At 32.8% G+C, this 18194-nt stretch overlaps 1 protein-coding gene across 1 annotated transcript; it reads right to left on the bottom strand.

Annotated features, from left to right (window-relative positions):
- Positions 1 to 6544: 6544 nt before the first annotated feature.
- On the bottom strand, positions 6545 to 16909 carry LOC113191318 (olfactory receptor 52E2). The gene is made up of 2 exons (XM_026401010.2): positions 16905 to 16909; positions 6545 to 7499 (listed from the first exon to the last, which is right to left on the bottom strand). The coding sequence occupies exons 1-2, from the start codon at positions 16907 to 16909 to the stop codon at positions 6545 to 6547; spliced, it is 960 nt and encodes a 319-aa protein (XP_026256795.2).
- Positions 16910 to 18194: the final 1285 nt, after the last annotated feature.

Genomic DNA, 18194 nt, shown 5'->3' with positions numbered 1-18194 from the left:
CCATCTATGATATATCAAAGTGCATAAATGCATTCTTCTGTCATTATAACTAATTTAAAAAATTAAAAATAATTAATTAAAAAAGATCAAACATACAACTCACAAAGCAGAAAATGAAAAATAGTAAAGCAGCATATGAAAAACACCAAATTTTATCATTTTGTTAGTTTTTAAACATCACTTTGGATATTATTTTTCAATTTGAATATTCAATTAAAGGCCAATATTGGATACCTCTTCATAGTAGTAGTACAGACTTTTGAATTTTTAATTAGGTTTATCTTAATTTTATATGAGAAATGTATTACATTTATAGCTAACATATGCATAGAAATCATCTTTTCTATGTTTGCTTTAATGGAAACTGTGAAAATTGTGTAGTTTTTAAAAAGACTGGCTTGGAATTCTTCCCCTAAAAATCTTTACATTATATACATAAATTCAAGTATAATGTATCGTGTATTGCTATATTGCAACTTTGGAAAATACATTATGGAAAAGCAAGGATGGTGGAATGTGATGGTCATTATTATACAAAGTACATGTATGAAGACTTGAATTGGGTATCGATATACCTTATATACAAACAGAGATATGAAAAAATGTGGTATATATGTGTATTAAAATTGTAATGCAAATAAAAAGAAGAACAAATTTTTTTTAAAGTATTCAGTATTAAAAAAAGAAGAAATATTGTAACTTAGGAAATTGAGGAGTATGAATTAACCTAGAGGAGTCAAGTAATTTGGGACTTTAATGTGGCTTAGGAAGAATGTCTAGTTTATATGTATTGGGTAAAATAAAATTCTTTGTGAAAGGATGTAAAGATATGATTGAAGAAATATATTTAATGATGAAAAAGTCTGAAAGGATAATAAAAATAAGAAAATAAAGAGAACCAGCTGTATCATGGTAAACAATTGTAACTTTATGTCATAAATAGTTGCATCACATCCAGGGAAGCAATTTAACCTACCTAGGTTTTAATTTTTTCATTTCATATAATAATTGTAACAGCAACAATCCAAGCAGTCCAGTTTTTCAAATACAATGATTGCAAAACGCATTCCATGGTGCATACCTCTTGATTAACAACAATAATATTTTTATTCATTTATCATAAATTTTGTGAATACTAAGGCATCTCTGTGAAGCATCCTTTTCTGGCAATTTTAGTATTTGTTGCAGAAATATAATTATTAGAGGAAGATACACACACACATACACAAGGATTATCTATTATATTTCAGTCTAATGTTCTATGTGCTTTTTATATTCAAAATCAAATTCAGAATTATTCCAAAGAATTTAAAAGGTAATATTTTAAAATATAAATAAACACCTAGGATCTCCAATTTCAGTATAGATTATCAGATTTTTGTTTTGTTTTGTTTTGTTTTTATAAAACAAGAGTCAGAACAACAAGTCAATGAAAACTTCTCTAGCCTAAAGCAAAGACTTGGCTATATGGCTTGTGAGACAATTTGAAACCCATTTATTACTCTACTATCTTCAAAATGAACTACTGCCACAGGACACACTCTAAGGTTATTCCAGCCTACTCCCTAAATGACTCTTACCTTCCTGTGTTTTCTTTACAATTACAATTTTTTCTCTTTTTCTTCCTTCCTTCCTTCCTTCCTTCCTTCCTTCCTTCCTTCCTTCCTTCCTTCCTCCCTCCCTCCCTCCCTCCCTTTCTCCCTCCTTCCCTCTCTCCCTCTTTCTTTCTTTCTTTTTTTCATTTTTTTTTTAAATTATTGAAACCAGTCATGCTTACCCACTGAGCCACATTCCCAGCCCTTTTTTAAAAAAGTATTTTATTTAGATACAGGTTCTTACTGAATTGCTTTAGGACTTCTCTAGGAGACTAACTTTGAACTCTCAACCGTGCCTCAGCCTCCTGAGCTGCTGGGATTATAGGCATATGTCACTGTGCCTGGTTACAGTTATGGTTCTTATGAACCTTTTAAATAGTATTTATCTGTAAAATCGTCTGAGTATGACAAGTCTACCAGTTCTTATTTACATTATATCTGAATATCTTAAGTATGTTCTTTTCTCCTTTCAAGGGTTCACCCTCTCATTTAAATCTCCATGCTAATTTTAGCAGTTAGAATATGTTATTCCTACCTTCAAATATATTTTCAAGAATATGGAAACCCTGTGGAAGATGAGAAAAAAAGCCAGTAAATTCTCTGATGATATTAAATCATGATACTATTACAATGTGATTAATAAAATAAAAGGCATCAAATCATGTTGCTAATAGGAAACCATGAAGCATCAGGCTAGGAAACACTTCATAAGCTACATCTATAAGAAGACTAAGCATAGATAATTGTGGTGCTGATTTTATAAAAGAAGTAAAGCTGGGAATGGAACCACCATTTGACCCAGCTATTCCCCTTCTCGGTCTATTCCCCAAAGACCTAATAAGAGCATGCTACAGGGACACTGCTACATCGATGTTCATAGCAGCACAATTCACGATAGCAAGATTGTGGAACCAACCTAGATGCCCTTCAATAGATGAATGGATAAAAAAATGTGGCATTTATACACAATGGAGTATTACTCTGCATTAAGAAATGACAAAATCATAGAATTTGGAGGGAAATGGATGGCATTAGAGCAGATTATGCTAAGTGAAGCTAGCCAATCCTTAAAAAACAAATGCCAAATGACTTCTTTGATATAAGGGGAGTAACTAAGGACAGAGTAGGGATGAAGAGCAGGAGAAGAAGATTAACATTAATAGAGATGAGAGGGGGGAGGGAAAGGGAGAGAGAAGGGAAATTGCATGGAAAGGGAAGGTGATCCTCAGGGCTATACAAAATTACATACCAGAGGAAGTGAGGGGTAAGGGAAGAATAATACAAGTGGAATAAATGTTTTACAGTAGAGGGGGTTGAGAGAGAAGAGGGGAGGGATTGGGAGGGGAGGGGGGATAGTAGAGGTTAGGACAGAGAGCAGAATTCATCAGACACTAGAATGGCAATATGTAAATCAATGGAAATGTAATTGATGTAACTGATGTGATTCAGCAATCTGTATAAGGGGTAAAAATGGGAGTTCATAACCCTTTTGAATCAAACTGTGAAATATGATATATCAAGTTCGATGTAATGTTTTGAACCACCAACAATAAAAATAAATAAATAAATAAATAAATAAATAAATAAAAGAAGTACAATTTAATAGTGGTAAGTTAGAAAATTAGAATTAATTTTTACTCTAAGAAAAGCTAGAAAATCAAATAAATTATCTTATGTCAGGAATTAAATTGAAAAATTACAGTCAATTTACAAGAAACTTGTCTAGAATATCGGGGCTTTTTCCTTTGGGGAAAACTAACAGTTATGATAAAGAAGCCAACAAGATGAAAGGCTGTGTAAAGAGTTGGAGATATCTATTGGGTGATGAAGATTAACAATGAATATTATAATCTGTCCATAAGGGAGATTCTGGGAAGAATCTATGTGTGGCATCTGAACCCTAAAGGGAAAACAGTAACAGGGGTGATGAAGAAAAAGTCCAGGCCCTAAGTGACTGGCATGATTCAGGAGTACCACATCCTCTAGTCTTTGGAAAAGTTGAAAAATTCTGAAGGAATAGAACATCCTTCTAGACTTAATATCACATGCATAATTTTAATATAGAGCATCTAGAACTATCTTAAAAAACAATTGGCCAAACAAAACATAACAATGATAATAATTTTTTTTACATTTTAATTTCTTTTAATTAATTATACATAACAATAGAATGCATTTATGCACTTTGATATATCATACATAGATGGGATATAATTTCTCATTTTTCTGAGTGTACATGTTGCAGAGTCATATTGGTCATGTAGTAACACATGTAATCTTAATAATTAACCAAGAAGACAACCAATAGGCAATATGATTATTCCCACAGGCCACAGGTCCTAGAGATAACAGCAAACAAAAACAGAGCTTTAAATTATGTATCCAAATGCATAAAATAAGACACTGATATTATTGGCAGACAGTTGAATGGTATAAGAAAATAGATGTAATAACTTAAAATAAAGATATCTTAAAATGAGATGGAACTAAGGATGAAAAATCAGTAAAATAAAATCTCTAAACTAGAGAGAAAAAAGGATGAAAATTTTAAGATATTGATTAATGTAACAGGAGAGTTGATAAAAAGATCTACTCATGGAATTGGAGATTAAAGGAAAGAACATGTAAAATATTGTGTGAATTAATGGCAAAGAATTTTGCAAAGCTAAAGAAATAAGTAAAAGATTTAAAAAGCAATTAAAACATAAGTAAAATACAAATAGACTCATCACCAGGGGAAAATCATAAATTCCATCAAGGGTAATAGGCATATTACCTTTAAAAGAATAATAATGAATTTTATAACTGATATTTCAGCCAAAACCTGGGAAGCAGAATGCAATACAAAAACACTTTCAAAAGACTGAAAGAAAATGAAAAAGTTAACTTAGAATTATATATCCTCAAAAAATCCTAAAATGAAGATAAAGTTATTTTAGGAAAATAAACATCAAGGACATTTTTTTCCAACAAATTATATTAAATGAGCAGTTAAGTTTATTCTTAAGAAATGCATAAATTTGCTACAGATGGAATTTTGATGATTCAGGGAGGAATGAATGAAAAAAGAAATAGTAAATATTTGGGAAAATTAAAATGAATGTTGACTGTGTAACACCAACCAGATGTGTATAAAATTTAAAATGTATAAGGAAAAGTGGATAACACCCAAAATAGTATATAAATCAAGAGGTGGGTAAATACACTAAAATTCTTCTAAGATCCTTATTAACGTAAAGAGGTAAGACTGTTAATTTATGTTAGATTTGACAGTTTGCATAGACACCTTTAAGGCAATGGCTAAGTTATTGTAAACATGTATAAAATTAAAATAAATGAGACATGCAGTAATAATAGCATTATAATCCAAAGGCAGAGAATTATTGTTGTAAAGGAGCCACAGCTCAGGCTGAAAAAACACGCGGTGCCTATAAGATAGTTGACTGAAGAGGATAAAAAAATAACAATGATTGTGTTAAATGTGCATGACTTTAGTGGCAAACTTATACTAAAATTACTGAACTACTATGAATAGAAATATTATACTTCCTGAAAGGGGAGACAAATGTAAATTCTAATGATATAAAAAGATGGATATTTTTAAATTGAGTTTGTTGAATTATTTAGAACTATAAATTTCAGAGACAGGAAAAATAACACAGTCACCATTTTCTCCCAAGCATCTTGCAAATTATGGAAACAAAGATTCAGAAAATAAATATAATTATATTGAGAGAAGAGTCTCCAGGAAATATGAATTACTCTAGTCACAATAGATAAAATCTGCTGCACAAATATCAGCTAGATAAATTTTAAAAATAGAGAAAATTAGATAACCTTCTAAAATAAAAATACAAGAAAATCAAAGTGGGAGAACAGAATCCAATAACAGATAATGAGAAGAAATGGTATGAAAATCATGTGGAAATGAAATGCATTTAAATATTGAGTATATTTCAATATAATAAAAATATTGAAAGAGTCAATGTAGCCAAGCATCAGAACACAATTTTTATGATAAAGCATTTCTCTGCCTTAGTTTTTATGATAAAGCATTTCTCTGCAATTTCTTTGTATTAGGTGCTATTCCTTTTCTTTTCTATTTTTATTTTTTAATTGATTTTATTTTTTAAATACATGACAGCAGAATGCATTACAATTCTTATTACACATATAGAGCACAATTTTTCCTATATTTGTATATAAAGTATGTTCATGCCAATTCATGTCTTCACACATGTACTGTGGGTTTTTTTCATTACAATTCTTATTACACATATATACCACAAATTTTCATATCTCTGTATATAAAGTAGGTTGACACTCAATTTGTGTCTTCATACATGTATTTTAGATAATGATATCCATCAAATTCCATCATCCATGCTAATACCCTGCCCCCTCCCTTTCCATCTCACTCCTCTTCTCTATCTAGAATTCACTTATTCCTCCCATGCTTCCCCTCCCTACCCCACTGTGAGTCAGCCTCCTTATATCAGAGAAAACATTCAGCATCTGTTTTTTGGGGATTAGGTAACTTCACTTAGCATTATCTTCTCCAATGCCATCCATTTACCTGTAAATGCCATGATTTTATTCTCTGTTTTTGCTGAGTAATATTCCATTGTGTATATATGCCACATATTTTTATCCATTCATCCAATGATGGGCATCTAGTTTGGCTCCACAGTTCAGCTATTGTGAATTGAGCTGCTATAAACATTCATGTGGCTGTGTCCCTGTAGTATGCTGTTTTGAAGTCCTTTGGGTAGAGTCCAAGGAGAGGAATAGCTGGGTCAAATGGTGATTCCATTCCCAGATTTCCAAGGACTCTCCAGACTGCTTTCCATATTGGCTGCACCAATTTGCAGTCCAACCAGCAATGTGTGAGTATACCTTTTCCCCACATCCTCACCAACACTTATTGTTGTTTGTCTTCATAATAGCTGCTATTCCTTTTCTGTTCCTCGTTTCTGCAGTACCATTTTCTTCACACGATCATATATTTGCTTGGTTCTGACCCCATAGATGACAGGATTGAGCATTGGTGGCACTACAACATACAGATTGGCCAGGAGTATATGGATATAGCGGGGGACATTTTGACCAAAGCGATGTGTCATGAAGGAAAAGAGGGCAGGTGTATAAAAGGCCAGGATGACACAAACATGAGAACCACACGTGCTGAGGGACTTGAGTCGGGCTTCCTGTGAAGGGAGACGGAAAACAACATGGAGAATCTGGATGTAAGAAAGGGCAATGGCGATGATGTCAAACACTAGATTACATATGGCACATAAACCATAGATGATATTGATCTTGATGCTGGCACAAGACAGGCGAGCAAGACCCATGTGCTCACAGTACGTGTGGGGAATGACGTGGTTCCCACAGAAGGGCAGTCGTAGTATAAGAAATACAAATGGAATGACAAATATAATTGCCCTCACTAACACACCAAGACCAATTACAAACACAATCTTGTTGGTGAGGACAATGCTATATCGGAGAGGGTTGCAGATGGCCACATAGCGGTCATATGCCATTGCTAGGAGGACTGCTGACTCCATAAGTGTGAATTTGTGAATGAAAAACATCTGGATGAGGCAGTCTTCAAAGATGATCTCTCTGAGATTAATCCAGAAGATCCCAAGCATCTTAGGGATGGTTGCAGTGGAGAGCCCCAAGTCAATGGTAGCCAACATGGCCAGGAAGTAGAACATGGGCTGGTGAAGACTGCTTTCAGACTTGATCACCAAGAGAATGGTGAAGTTCCCCACGAGGGCAATCAGGTATACAGCACAGAAGGGAAAGCCGATCCAGATGTGAAGAGCCTCTAGTCCTGGGATCCCCAGCAACAAGAAGGTAGAGGGGTGAGACTGACTATCATTGGAAAGGTATATCCTGTTTAGGAATGCATGAGTCCATGTTTTTTAGATTGGTATTTACATCAAAACTGCAAGTCACCAGTTTTCTGCAGCCTTTGAGACCTAAAGATAATATAAGGAATATTGTACCTTTTAATACAGGTTCTTCTGCAAATCTGACAATTTGAAATACACTTTCTACAGAGAACTTCAGATAAGTGACATCCAAGGATAAGTCTCTAAAGATAATTATGAATTAAATTAAAATGAGATGTTCTGCATGTGACTTTAAACTTTGCTAGCCTTCTCCTCTTTGATACATTATCAATATCACCAATATTATGAAATAATTTTAGCTCTCTATTCATTAACTACTTTTTATTATCAGCAGTATCATCAATACCAGAACTCTCCTGAATTTTGATCAACTTAGGTGTCTGCTAGCCTTTGAATACAGTACTGGAAATTAATCCCAGTTGATTGAATGATAATATGCAAGGTGAAATAGAAAATTGGTAATATATACTCAATAAACACACAAATTTGCCAAAATATATGTCAAAATATTAAAATTACTCTAAAGGATTAAAATTTGTTCATTCATTAATTTTCAGTCATATAATTACAAAATGAGATAGAGAATAATAGTGAAATCAATTGTTGCAGTATTGCCCTCTATTTATAAAACTTTTTTTTAACTTGGGAAAAATCATCTCTAGTCCTTACAACAGACATGAATAATATCAATTTTACATAATTATTTGAACAATCTAAGAATTTAGGAATTTAAGAGGCTTCTAGAAGTTTAAAATTATCTTATGGAAATTAAATGATGGAGGAAAGTGGTGAATGGAAATGGAAAGAAAAAGGAAAGAAATAAAAGGACAATGTAGACCTTATATATACTATATATCACACACAAATAACCCTCCACATGTAGTATGCAAATACACAATCTTGTTTAAAGCTCAGAGAATCTACCTGATTAACATAAATTTGTACCTACAGATCATTGCTCAGACAATGATGGATATTGATGAAATGCTGAAGTAAACACTAGAGAAAGAAGCAAAAGGAACACAGAAAATTGGATTCATGATAATTCATTCATTTCAAAAGTTATCTAAATCCCTATTATTTGTCTTCATGTCCCTGGCTTATAATATTTTATAGGAGATTACTAACAAAGTATCTCACCCATATGTACAATTATCTTATAGCAAAAACTTTCTTCTGACCATTTGAATATTCCAGATAGCAATACAAATTATGACCACCTTCTTGGTGAAAAAAAATGTTAGGGCATTATCTAGGTATTGGTATAAAGGAAACAAACCCAAGAAAACCTGTGACAGAGATTTATAGAGAGAGTAGTGCTCTTCGGGTGATAAGCATGTGAAGAAAAGCAAATCCAGGAGTAGGAGGCACTGGGCAGATGGTGCTCTGTGGCAGGACCAGGAGGAGGAAAAATTATTTCCATCGGTGATGGGATTGTGTTTTTTTTTTAAAGATATGACAGTTGATGAATGGAGGAGTAAAAATATAATTCACTCATGGAGACAACATTTTCTGTGGATTCCATGAGTGGAAAATGGTAAAACATCAATAAAAATTCCCTTTTTCCAGTTGTACATATATGCAGTAATTTCTCAGTAAATAGAAACTTTACTTTTAGGAATAGATGCAGAGCTGATTATTAATGAATTAAAGTAAGTTACTTAACTGGCATTTCCAAGGGGGGAGGAAAGAAATGGTGTTGTATTCTCTGATTGCAAATAAAATGGGGGAATTTATGTTTCCTAGATCATATGATTGTATCCTGAAATGGTGCAAAGTCTAAACATTAGGTAGGTAGCCAAATGAGTCATGAATAAATGATTTAGATGACAACAATGAAAAAAGAAGCAACACACACACACACACACACACAAATATCAAGGGCTGGGAACGTGACTCAGTGGTAGAGTGCTTTCTTAGCATAAACAAAACCCTATAATAGAATTAGGGAATATGGAAAAGGAAGAAAACATCTAATTTCTAGGTTATATAAATGTTTACACTCTTATGGATATTGATTTGTCTTAAGAACAAAATTGCTAAGGAACAAAAATGTTGACATTTCAGAATTATCTAAAGTTATAGTAAGGGTAGTTTTAGATCTGTTGACAAGATATTTTCAAGATCACTGGGAGAAAAATGATAAAGGCATGAATGCTTTAAAGGAAGAATCGTTAATTAGAATCTCATCTTCCAAATCAAGAATGCCTGCAGTCTTGTGTTTAAAAACATCTTGCATTTTCACTCTTTTCCAGAGGTATCCTGCTTTGTTGGTGTTGCTATAAGAACAACTTGATATTTCTTCCTGGGCCTTCTGTAGAGTTGATCCTGTCTTCTTCTGGGTGCCTAAAAGTCTTAATACCAATCTCTCTTAATAACAATGTATCATTCATGTCTACTTGTCTGTGTCTTATTTAAAATGTGGAACACTCAAAAAATGTCTATAAACAATATAAAATTAAATGCAATAAATTAATAGAGTGAAATGTCATACAAATGAGCAATCTTACAACTGTATACAAAAATATGGAAGAATCTTAAAAATGAAGATTAGGGAAAGAAATCAGTCATAAAGATAAAAAGCAGGAAAAACGGATATAATGCTTAAGAAGTCAAGATAGTTATCACTCTGTGGTATATTCCAATAAATTTAAGTGGGAATTCTGAAGTGCTAATAATATGTGTTGATTTATATGCTGGTTATACAGGTGTGATTATTAATCAAGCTGCACATGTACAATGTGTGTTTTGTGGATGTGAAAATTCAATAAAAAGTTCATAAAATATAAATCCCTTAATGGCAGATGGGATATAGTCATTCATTTTTGCACCCCAGCATCACTTATTAGAATTCATTGTTGTAATTCAGAAGTTAATATGAAAATGATGAATGACTATAAAAAGTGCCTAGGCCAATTACAACTTGTACTCTAATCTTATTATTAACAGTTTCATGCATGTGTCCATTAAGTAAATACTTTAAATATTTTGTTATTTGCTACTATTTTGAGGCAATTTAAAATAGAAATTGAAGTCCATGCAATATGACACCCTTCCCCCAAATGTATATATTAGTGTTTATAAACACTAACTCAGTGTTTATAAATAGGAATATTTATGAAAAATATTTCTTATCAGTTTCTGATACTTTTCTTCCATTAGTTAAATAAGTTTCACAGCAATATTTTAATTTAATCATAATCTCTAAAATTAATAAAGTGGATGTTCTCAAAAGTAAGACCTTCTGATCCATCCACACATATATCCTCAATAACATGACCAAATGCTTCTCCATGAATGTCATTATTGACACATGATGACATTTATAACTGTAGAATTATATAATGCAATTTTTGGTTCTAGAAAGACAAATAATTCACTTTTCCAATTTCCTTTCAACCTCTCTTAGTTCCATTTTTTAAATGCTTTCAGTCTTTTAGAAAGATATTTGTCCCACTGACCATTCATTAAATATAGGTAGTTCTTAATCTTTGGCCTTAAGTCCAATTTTTGCTCCCTTCTTTGTTATCCCTTTCCTTCAGTACTTTAATTGTTCCAAAGAAATTTGTCACACACAAAATTAAAGAAGATAACAAAACTTGGAAACATGAAAAAAAATCCACATGGATTTTGCAAGTATCCTAACCTAGGGATAGTGATAAGAATGTAAATAATGTTTTAAAAGATTATACCCCAGTTCCTTGGCCCATTTGTTGATTGGATTATTGGGTTTTTTTGGTGTTAAGATTTTTGAAATTTTTATATATCCTAGAGATTAGTGCTCTATCTGATGTGCTTGTGGTAAAGATTTGCTCCCATTCTTTAGGCTCTCTATTCACCTCACTGATTGTTTCTTTTGCTGAGAAGCTTTTTAGTTTGAATCCATCCTATGTATTGATTCTTAGTTTTAATTCTTGTGCTGTAAGAATCTTATTAAAGAAGTTGGGGCCTAATTCAACATGATGGAGATTTGAGCCTACTTTTTCTTCCATTAGGCACAAGGTTTCTGGTTTAATTTCTAGGTCCTTGATCTTCTTTGAGTTGAGTTTTATGCATGGTGAGAGCTAGAGGTTTAATTTCATTTTGTTACCTGTGTATTTGCAGTTTTCCCAGCACCATATGTTGAAGAGGTTATCTTTTCTTCAATCTACATGTTTGGTGTATTTGTCTAATATAAGAAAACAGTAGTTATGTGGGTTGGACTATGTGTTTTCTATTCTGTAACACTCTCTCATAAAAAGATATGCAATCAATTAACAAACTTATGAAAAAATGTTCAACATCTCTAGCAATAGAAGAAGTGCAAATCAAAACTACTCTAAGATTTCATCTCATTCCAGTCAGATGACAATTATCAAGAATACAAACAACAATAAATGTTGGCGAGGATGTGGGGAAAAAGGCACACTCACACATTGCTAGTGGGACTGCAAATTGGTGCAGCCAATATGGAAAGCAATATGGAGATTCCTTGGAAAACTTGGAATGGAACCACTATTTGACCCAGCTATCCCACTCCTTGGTTTATACCCAAAGGAGTTAAAAACAGCATACTACAGGGACACAGCCATGTCAATGTTTATGGCAGCACAATTCACAATAACTAAATTATGGAACCAACCCGTATGCCATTCAGTAGATGAATGGATAGAGAAACTTTGGTATGTGTACATAATGGAAAATTACTCAGCATTAAAAGAGAATAAAATCATGGTAAATGTATGGAGTTGAAGAATATAATGCTATGTGAAGCAAGCTAATCCCCAAGCCAAAGGCTGAATGTTTTCTTTGATATGAGGATGCTGACTTATAATGGCAATTGGAGTGGGGGGAGCATGGTAGGAATGGAGAAATTTTAGATAGGGCAAAGGGGAGAGAGGGGAAGGGAGGGGGAATAGGGAAAGGAATGATGATGGGATGAGTTAGACATCATTACCCTAAGTACATGTATGAAGACACGAATGATGTGAAAATATTTTGTGTACAATCAGTGACTTGAAAAATTGTGCTCTAAATGTGTAATATGAAATGAATTGCATTCTTCCATCATGTATAATAAATTATAATAAATAAATGACTAAAAACAAGATTATACTCCAACTTCAAAAATTTAGCATATTTTATAGATAAAAGAGAGTAAATGACTACTAGATAGATGTATCTGCATACAAAAATCATCTTCATGAAAAGTGTATAAATGTACAAAACAATTCTAGGCATCATTTTTTCTGAATATATGACACCACATAAAATGTTGCTAAGAGGTAATCATGCACTACTTTTTCTGAGAAATAAGGACTACCTATCCAGTTTCACACATTACATCAAACATTCTTCACTTATTAAAATTATTCCAAATGAAATTATAAATACAAGGTCACTAAACTAAATTGTCAGTGAAATATAAAATAGTTCCAGTTTTGGGGAAAAACTTTCTTCAAATACTCACCTCTAAGAAAGTTACAACTAATCTGACTTCTTCAAACTCTGTAGAATTACATAGTTCTTTCTGAATTATTTTTTGTGAACATCAATGTCTATTTCAAGAAAGGCATACCCCAATCCATGTAAATTGGGAGTAATTAAGGAGATCATCAGTTTTTACAAAGCAAAACAAAGAATTGAAGCACAGATTCACTCATTATTTTTCTTTATATATATGTGTGTGTTTGTGTGTGTAGTACATATGCATATACACTAAAAGATAGTTTTAAATGTCTATAAAACACATAAACACAGTACAATTTGGGAAAATTAGAATAAGATAGCATTTAAGCACCATGTATCATTTGAACAAAAAGATAATTTTTCTTGTTTATGATGATTAAATATCTAGAGATCAAGATCATTTTGCTTGATATTTTTAACCTTCATAAAGCTAAATTTAACAGTTAAGAATTTATCAAATATGATATCTTTAGTCAAATATAATATCTAGGATGTTCGTATTTTGTTGCTTTATCTTTTAAGTATAATACACTCGCCTATTTTTTTCTTTACTTCTTCCCTCTTTTTTAGAGTAATTTTCACATGGCTTCTGACCAATACTACAATCATATAGGCACGGTATATACGTCCATATATAAGGCAGCCCTGATTTTTGAAAAAAAAACATTAAAATATGTATTTGGCTAACAACTTGAATATAAAAACATTTCCAATAAGATGAAATATTCAAATATCTACTTATGGAATTTAATACATAAAACTGGTTAAAATAGATATTCCAAATATATACTGGTGAAGGCGATCCCCCACTCACTGTCTTGACAGGGTCACAGTGAGAAAAAGTGTTGGCAAAGCCGCTCTCCCACTGTCTTGACAGGGTCACAGTGAGGATGAATGCTGGCAAAGCCACGCTGGTTGGTGGGTAACCGAAACCATGAGACCCTTTTTTATGTAATTGGGACTTTGCATTTTCATGCTTATGTTTCTCACAGGAGGCATGAGTATGTTAAATGCCAAATAAATTAAATTTCAGATGGCTAGAACAGAACAGGTAGTTCATGCCTTGGAAGCTGTTCTGCTACCCACCCCTCAGCATATCAAGGACAAAATAAAAGGCTATTCTTCTATCTTAGTACATTGTGGACAAACCTAATAACAGACAACAATCATTCTCTGAAAAATAAACTCTATGAGAACTAGTGCACCTTGACTGAGAAACAAACTCTTTGAGAACTAGTGTACCTTGACTGAGAAACAAATTCTTTGAGAACTAGTGTACCTTGACTGAGAAACAAAAGAAACTCTCTGAGAAAGCAGCTCAACCAGTTTTATGAGAATAAATTTAGGAATTAATTAAAATAGTTTTATAAGACACAGTTTTAAAATAATGTTAAAAATATTATTTTATTTAGATTCCTAAGTTTAGAAATTATTAAGTCTTTAGTTATATAGGTTTCTGATATGCTTTAAGGATGATTCATAAACTTTAGGACATTTTAAATATAAGATTTAAAGGGACTTTTTTAGATGGGAATTTTAGATTAAAAATAAAGTGCAGGTGTACTTTAGGTTAATGATTAATTAAGAAACTTAGAGTCTGGATACTTAGTTTGACATTAGTTAATAAGGAAATAACATATCTTGGGAAAAATAGTAAATCTTGGGAAAATCTGAAGGATGTAAATTGGTGACATGTTTTATTGATGATTCTGTACTTTGATGATTGTATGGCTGGGGGTCATATCCTGGAAGAATGTAGATCGGTGTGCTCTCAATCATGGTTAAGGAAATGTCATGTCTTGGCAAAGTTTTAAGTTATATAATCAATGACGTATTGTGAATCTATAATGATGAGAAAAATTGTAATAAAAAGGGGACCCAGAGAAAGCAGCTTTAGCTCTCTCTCTCTGAAGATTGCTCAAAGGGAACGACTCCTGTCTCATCATTTCGCCGACGCCACTCCTCCTTCGGGACTCCCTGGACCCCGCCGGGGCTGGCCCCCGGCAATATACAATATAAGTAATACATTTATTTATAATTAGTTGTTGTAGTATTATATTTAATAAGAAGATTTATGCAACCTCTTCAAAAAACCAGTGATTTCAAAGTTTACATATTTTAGGATTTTTGAAAATTGTATCCTATGTCAAAGAAACTTATTTCCACCCCAATAGTATAGTTTGTATAATTTCTTGTATAGGTGTGTGTGTGTGTGTGTGTGTATATATATATATATATATATATATATATATATATATATATATATATATATTCATTCTACATAAAATAACAGCTTACTCTATTGCTTTTAATTTAAAAGTATTACCTACAAACACCCTCTTTGTTATTGTGAGGTATTTCATTTTCATTCAATGTAATCAATATGGAAAATCTCATTCACATTCACAGTTTTGATAGCTATCTTTCTAATAAAGACTCCTAAATAAATGTGTCCATAATATTTATTCAACTAAAACTGAGATTTACATGACTAAATTCTCCTAAGAAATTATTTTTACCTTTTTTTCTAAAAATAGTACAAATTAATTATTTCTAAAATTGAATTCCCAACACTGATTCCGCCAAATGCCAATTGTCACTTATTCGTCTTTTTTGCTGTCTAATTCTATGAATGCCATTATCATTCTGCAAATGGTCAATTTAAAAATATAAGGATCATCCTTTTCCTTTTTCCACCTCTTTAAAGAAAAATACTAACAATTCATCTTTTAAAAACACATCAAAACCAGCACACTGTCTACATTCTAATTGGAATGGTTCAAATCACCATTTCTTGAAGTCATTACAGTTCAGTGCTTCCCAAGGCTCAAGAACACAAGCTCTGCACTGGACTGATTGTGTTGAACCCTAGTTTTATGACCGAGTCACTCTGGATTTAAAGGGAAGAAAATAGTAACTATTGTTTATTACTTGTATGACATTGCATGAGTAATGTAATATTTCTACAACTCAGTTTCTTAATCTAGGAAACAGAGATAATAAAGATAAATAACTTAAATCTGTTATCAGCTTTATAACAGATAATTCCTTCAAAACATTGAACCATGTTCCAAAGAGATCCCTCATGCATATTATCCCTCATGCATTAGATATAAAAATTTTTTTCCAAAAGGCACACCTATTGGATTCAGAATGAAATGTAAATGCTTTTATTAATATTACATAGCCTTTATTCACCATGATCCTATTCTTTCCCAAAGCTTCATCCTTAGTCTGTTTTCCCCAAACATAACCCTTGTCTCCTGTCATCTCTTCTATGCCTCTTCTTTCCCCTGTGCATCTCTAAGTTGAGAGACAGAAAAGACTCACCAGGCTGAGCATCAAAACAGACTCCTATCTCTGCATTGTCAAAACCTGCTCAGTTTTTATGAGGGCATTGCTTTTTGCCTGGGAGGAACTTTCATTAGAAAATTCCCTAGAGCCAGTTTTTTAAAAGTACACAGGTCTCTGGGGATTTTGGTTTCCAATCTGGGTCATGAAGTGCACCATGACTTACAAGAAAATAAAGTCAGGAGAAACAGATTTTTTAATTACCTAGAATATTTCTATGAACCTTTCATTAACTCATTCTATAGTGCAAAACAATAGTAGATGGAGCTCATGCCTTCATAATTCTGGACCATCATTTATGGAGAAAATATACTTTTGTGTCAAAAGACAAGGGCTGTCCAGTCAATAACTCTGCTCTACATATAATATTATAAATTTTCTAAGTAAATTGATATTGGACAGATCATCCACTTTATATTATTTTTTATTTCTTCAGTTGTTCCTTTTTAAAAAAATAAACTAACCTATTTCTCATTCATAGTTATTGGTACAGGTATGTTCCTACAAAGTCATTTTCCCTTTTTCTACCCTGAAATAATAACTAACCTATATATCTGCAAAGCTGAACTCACAGAGCTTAGCTAACGCCATGGAGGACTTCATGAGTGTGTGTCCAGGGCAGTACATAGCACTCTACTCTAAAATAGGGCTCAATGCTTGTTTGAGGTTTAATGCTCTGTGGTTGCAATCCTTAATTTTAAAAATAATTCTGTCTTTGAGTTTATCTTCTTCAGTTGAAGTCTGATAGGAACATGGAGCAGGTGCTGGAGAATTGGAGCTCAGCTCAGATACACTCATGTCCTTTGCAACCTCTGCATTCCCTCAGGATGATTTCATAGGCATTTGTTACTCTATCCCTGCCCAGAGACTGCTGCTGTTCTTTGACCTTGGCAGGTTCCTGACCCTGATCCTATCCACACCTATGTCCAGAGCACATATTCTCCTGTTCATGTTTATACAACCTTAGTGTTTCCTGCTTTTATGAGTCTTTACCTTATCATTATCTTGGCTCATCCATAATTCAGCAACCAGCTCTGCATGTGCTCAATGACAGCTCCAGACTGGAAGGGCTCCAACTTATACCTGTGTTGAGCCTCACCCTTGAGAGTCTTCCTGTTGACACCATATTGGTAATATATCCAGTGTCTGAGCAAGGGCAACCAAGAATTCTGGATGAAATTAATGCCTGTGGGTCAAAGGTTTGGCTAACCAGAGAAAAGCATCTCTGATTAAATCACAAACAGCTTTTTATCATTCACTTTTCCCACTTGTATGAACCTGAGAAAAAGTTGCAGAGCAATACCCCAGAAATCAGTCAATCCTTTGCATCTGGTTGGGGACATTATTGTGCTATGATTCAGTGCTCTTTTCATTATTTCTCCTTTTTCTAAGTCTAAACAACAAAACAGAAATCCCCTGCTGCACACTTTTTTTATTCCTATAAAATCTGTGTTAGACATGTGTGTCTTGCATATCTCTTGAAAATTCATACCTTTCAATCTTTTATGAAATTAACTTACAAATGTGAGTGAAGTCCATCTTTCTAGACCAGCTAAATCTTTTATCCATGGTCTTACAAAATTTAGAACAGGGATCAATACATTTAGTCTCCTTTGTATCCAATATCAATTTAGAGTTGAGTGAAATAGGCAGGGTTTTGATGCATTTATGTATATAAGCAAGAGTCCTTTATCTAGTATACTTATATTTTATTTTTTTGGTTTTATTTTTCCTTTATTTTGTTAGAATCCATAAATAGAAAGACAAGAGAGGGATCAGCAACAAATGGAAGTAAATGAAGAAATGTCTCCCCTCTAAATGTAAATAAATTTTAAAATGTGACCAAGATTGAAGGACCAGTAAGAGTAGATAAGAA

The sequence above is a fragment of the Urocitellus parryii genome, chromosome 4, assembly GCF_045843805.1.
Source record: "Urocitellus parryii isolate mUroPar1 chromosome 4, mUroPar1.hap1, whole genome shotgun sequence".
Classification (NCBI taxonomy): Eukaryota; Metazoa; Chordata; class Mammalia; order Rodentia; family Sciuridae; genus Urocitellus; species Urocitellus parryii.
The sequence above is the reverse complement of the archived record's forward strand: the minus strand, read 5'-3'. Positions and strand labels throughout refer to the sequence as shown.